Source organism: Pygoscelis adeliae, unplaced genomic scaffold, assembly GCF_000699105.1.
Source record: "Pygoscelis adeliae isolate BGI_AS28 unplaced genomic scaffold, ASM69910v1 Scaffold537, whole genome shotgun sequence".
Taxonomy (NCBI): domain Eukaryota; kingdom Metazoa; phylum Chordata; class Aves; order Sphenisciformes; family Spheniscidae; genus Pygoscelis; species Pygoscelis adeliae.
Window position 1 is genome coordinate 724,618 of NW_008825213.1, and position 4,974 is coordinate 729,591.

At 61.1% G+C, this 4,974-nt stretch overlaps 1 protein-coding gene across 1 annotated transcript in view; it reads left to right on the plus strand.

The window, feature by feature from the left end:
* ABHD17A (abhydrolase domain containing 17A) overlaps positions 1 to 3,335 on the plus strand; it is a 9,592-nt gene extending 6,257 nt beyond the window's left edge. The window contains exons 3-6 of the mRNA XM_009329090.1: positions 72 to 222; positions 735 to 929; positions 1,625 to 1,804; positions 2,750 to 3,335. Coding sequence (XP_009327365.1) covers positions 72 to 222; positions 735 to 929; positions 1,625 to 1,804; positions 2,750 to 2,975 — 752 coding nt within the window. The 3' untranslated portion in view covers positions 2,976 to 3,335. The remainder of the gene's footprint in view (positions 1 to 71; positions 223 to 734; positions 930 to 1,624; positions 1,805 to 2,749) is intronic.
* Positions 3,336 to 4,974: the final 1,639 nt, after the last annotated feature.

Here is a 4,974-nt window from a genome sequence, read left to right on the forward strand (position 1 = left end):
GGGGGGGGCGGAGATCCGGCCCTCCCAAACCCACCGGGGCATCAGGTCTCGCTCGCCGTCTGTCCTCCCAGCAGCTCGTCGTGCTATCGCCTTCCTGCTGGGGCTTTCTGGGGCATCCAGGCTGGGACATGGAGGGACAACCTGGCCACAGACCTCTTGGACCAACCGGGGGCTCAGCAGGGAGCGGGTCCTGCTCCCTCCCTCTGGCAGAAGAGAGACAAGGTTCCATCAGTGCGCTATTAGTGTTAATTTTTATGATTAACATTGTTTTTCCCCTTATGGTGGAAATTTCTTGTGCCTTGTCACTCCCACAATTCCCGTCTCTCCCAGCGTCTGGTGTCTTGCCAGACTCAGGGGAGAAAAAAATCCGCTGTCAGAATTCTTACTTGAAATCCCCATTGGGCAAACGGCCCCAAATCCTGAGCTTTTTACCAAAAATAGACTCAAGAACTTGAACAGAATCATCCTGCCTTCGGGCTGCCCGTTTCTGCTGGGAGCGAGCCCCCGGCCCTGGGTGGCGAGGAGGGTCTGGGTATCTCTGGGCTTGGACCGGGGGTGTCGCGAGGACCTTCCTTGGTGGCCAGAGGGGTTTTGGCCCTTCGCGTCCTGGGGTTTGGCTTTCGGCCTCCGAAGCTGATGTCCTGGCTTGCGCTGCCCAGGCACATCTGTCCCCGAAGGCCCCGGGCCGGCCCCCCGGAGTGCCCCGCTTGGCCCGGCTTTCCCTGATGCTGCAGGTACACGGTGCTCTTCTCACACGGCAACGCCGTGGACCTGGGGCAGATGAGCAGCTTCTACATCGGGCTGGGCACCCGCATCAACTGCAACATCTTCTCCTATGACTACTCGGGCTACGGCGTGAGCACGGGCAAGCCCTCGGAGAGGAACCTCTACTCCGACATCGATGCCGCATGGCAGGCGCTGCGGACGCGGTGAGCGGGGTGTCGGGCAGGGGGAAGGGAGGATGCCCTGGAAAACCCTGCAGGCCGGCAGTCTGGAAAACAGGAAATCTCCCGGAGAGGGAATCCGGGCCGCTCGTAACGGGAAGGGGTGGCCGGAAAGCAGCTGCAGGGGGTGCAGGCATGGGGACCCGGAGGGGCAGGGATGCTGTGGGGGTATGACCTTGCTTGGGGGCGCTGGCACAAGCTGTGCTCCCCGTCTTGCTGTTCCCAGGCTCTCCCCTGGCTGTGCTCAGCCCCGGTTCCCCAGCCGGGCTCAAGGTGCAGCCCCGTGACGGGCTCTGCCTCCTCCGCCCTGCCTGCAGCCAGGCCTGGCTCGCAGCATGCCCCGGGCACTGGGGGCTGCCCCATGCGGCTGCGATACGGGGTCCGTGAGCCCGTCCGTAACCCTGCTCCTGGCAAGGGTGAGCCTCGACACACCCCCCACAACTCATCTAGCAGCTCAGCCCTGGCTGCTGCCTGGTCCTGCCGGGGGGTGCAGGGCAGCTGCTTTGGGCCCAGCTGTGAGGAGCTGGAGGAAGGCAGGGGAGACAGAGCCCCGTTCCCCCCCACCCCACCCCAGGAAGCCTTGCAGGGTGCCGTGGCAGAGCAGGGTGACCCCACATCACACTGGTGATGGGGCTCTGCTGCCTGGTGCTTGAGCGCTGACCCGCCCTCTCCTCTCCCAGGTATGGAATCAGCCCGGAGAACATTATTTTATATGGACAAAGCATCGGCACAGTGCCCACGGTTGATCTGGCCTCCCGCTATGAGTGCGCTGCCATCGTGCTCCACTCCCCACTCACCTCTGGCATGAGAGTCGCCTTCCCCGAGACCAAGAAGACCTACTGGTTCGATGCCTTCCCCAAGTGAGTGGCCTGAGGAGAAGGGGCAGGGGACAGGGGTCAGCTCTGGAGGGGCAGTGCCCGGACCAGCTCTGTCCTGGACGCCAGCCCTGGCCACAAAGAGGGGTTATGGTGACAACTGTGGACCTGTTTCCCACGATAGGCTTAAACATGCCCATCGCGATCCTCCTGCCTTGCTTTTGGTCCCCTGCGGGGGATCGTAACCCTCCCTGGGGTCACCGTGCCCCCTCCTGAGGGCCATGCCACGTGTGTACCCCACGTCCCCTGGTGGCATCGCCTCCTGGCCATCCTGTCCCAGTGTCTCTGCCCGTCAGCTTTGGGGCTGTCCCACCAGCCCCTTGTCAGGTATCACAAGCCCCGGGGGTCCCTGGGACCCCTCTCTCCCCTAAGGGTAATTTCCTGGGCTTTTTTTCCCCCCTCTGCAGAGGGCAGGGGCAGTGGCACGGAAAGGCAGCACTGAGGTGGGACGAGCTCTTGCTTCGCCTCTCCCTTGCAGCCAGGCCAGCAGGGCCCAAGGGACGGTCCCCGAGCCGGAAGCCGTGGCTGGGAGCCACCAGCCCACGCTCTGCATCCCGATGGCCTCGCGCGGCCTTTGGGGCCGGGCTGAGAACAGCCGTGCTTCCACTCCTCAAAGCCTGGCACGGCCGATCCAGGCGCGGGGAGGGCCTGGGCTCACGCTGTCCTGCAGCGGTTTCCGTCAGCCCTGCCTAGGTCCCTCGGGGCTGTTGTCACCGCTGTCTGGTCCTCGTCTGTCACGCCGGGGGAGATCTTGTCCTGGAGCTCATCCTTGGCAGAAGCTCCCTGTCCCCGTGCTCTGCTGTGATCAGAGAGCATTTCCTGGTCGCTGGCCCCGAGGGGATGTGTTTTGGGGGGCAGGAGGAATGGGAGTGCCTTGATCCCTGTACTTACCCCCCTCTCTCATCTCTTCCCCACCCACCTTCTTGGCAGCATCGAGAAGATTTCCAAAATCACCTCTCCCGTCCTCATCATCCACGGCACGGAGGATGAAGTCATCGACTTCTCCCACGGCCTGGCGCTCTTTGAACGCTGCCCCAAGGCTGTGGAGCCGCTGTGGGTGGACGGGGCCGGGCACAATGACATTGAACTTTACAGCCAGTACCTCGAGCGCCTTCGGAAATTCATCTCCCAGGAGCTGGCCAGCCAACGCAACTAGCCGCGGGGCGGGGGGACGGGCAGGGGGTTTCTGCCTGTTTCTCCAGTTCCCCCAGTGTCCCTCCCCAGTCCCTGCTGCTGGAGGTGCAATGAGTTTGTACAGCCTCAGCTCCAGGCTTGGGAGAGGGCCGGAGGCCCTGGAGCGGACGGTGCGTTTCCTCTTGGGCATGAGCACAACTCTCCTCTCTCCCGGTGTCAGCCCCGGCGCTGCTGGCACCACTGGCCGGGCTGGCAAGAGAACGGCAGCTCCCTCCTTTCCCCTTCCCCAGAAAGATGAGAGCCCACCCTCATGATGGCGTATCCTTGGCTTCGGACATGTCCTCGTCCCCTCTCCTAAAACAGCGAACTCCTGAATTCCTCCTGGCCGCTCTGCTGCTCTGACTATAGCAATAAGGCGAGTTGGAGAGGGGCTGGGGGCCCGGCCCCCTCCCCAGCGTCGCTGCGGGGCGGGGTGGAGGAGCGGGCAGTTCCTGCTCTCGATGGAGCTTTCCCGGGATCGGCGCTGGTGGCAGCAGGGTGCCTGGTGTTCGCCCCGCAGCCGGGGCGGAGCCGTGTCCCCAAGGGGAGTTCGGGGACGTGTGGAGGAGGTGCCCCCCCTGCCCCGCACCCCCTCCGGTCTGGCCCTGCTCTGCCTTCTCAGTAGAACCGCAACTTCAGGCCTTTTATTTCTCTTGTTTGCCTTAACTCGGGGACTCGTGTAGTTTTGGCTTACTGAAGCTCTCCCGCATTCCTCGCTTCCCAATCCATGCAAACAGCTGCTGGCTCGAGCGGCGTTCAGCAGCGAGAACTGGCAGGAGGCTGAAATATGCCCCTTGCTCCTCCTTTGGACCAGCAGTTCCAGCGCAGGAAATATTTTTCCATTCTGATGTGGAAGTGAATGTCAGAGCACGTGGCACTTGCGAGCAGCCGGTCCAGGTACCTTTGCTTGCGTGTGGGAGCTGGTCGGTGCGTGTGGTCCAGGATTCAAAGCATCGCTGCCGTCCGAGGGGGTGAGCAATAGGCTTTTGTCACCTGGTTGTTCTCGGCCAGCATCCCAGCGAGTGTGAGGTGGTACATGGAGGCAGCTCTTCTGCTGGGATACCCTCTTTTTTTCCATTTCCTGCTGCTGTGTTTTAAAAAAGGAAGGAAAACGAATCGCTGACTCCCTCCAAACAGCCTCCCTCTGCTCTCCTGCTCTGCTTGTGGCTGTAGGATGTGCAGATGAATATTTGGTAACAACAACTTGGGGGCAAAAAATGGTGTTGGTTCTCTATTTGGGGTTCAGAGCACCTGATGCAGGTGGGTAGGACAGAAAACCCTGCAGCCCTGCTGTGGCTCACGCTGGTCCAAGGCGAGCATGGACGTGCTGGCGGTCCCTGAGGAGGAGATGTGTTGACGTGAAACCTGTCATAAAAAGCGCTGGCAGAGGCAGGTGTTGAGTTTGATACCTCAAGTACTAATTTGCTGTTTTGAGCAATAAAATAACCATCCTTGGTGCATTAGGGGAGAACAAATTACATCGAAAAGATCAGTTGCAGAGACCGGTGTCTTCTGTTGGTGATCTAGAGCAGTTTGTCACCACCACCAGTCGAGCTGGGGGTGTTCTGTAAAAATCCCAGAGCAGCTCATAAAATAATTTACAATGAATTCCTGGAGAAAGTGTTGCTTTCCTCTTATAAATGCAGACATGTGGGCGCGTCTGTTCTTCGCTCGCTCTTTTTCTATTTCTTTTTTTAAAGGCAGAGCGCTCGGGTTTGCGCTTTTTTGGGTCAGCGCCTGCTCCGAAATCACCCCGGGAAGAGCTGTTCAAGGTGTCCGTGTGTTTTCCTGCCCCCGGGGCATCCCTCGCCCCAACCCAAACAGCAAAGCACCACTCTGGCCCTTCCCGTGCCCACAGGGACCCTCGCAGGGCTCCCAGGCACCGGCTCCCCCCTCCCTGTCACCCTCGCGTCCCCTCCTCCCCAGTGCAAGGCCGTGGGGCCCGGCAGGCTCATGTGAGGAGCGATAATCTCCTTAGGCGG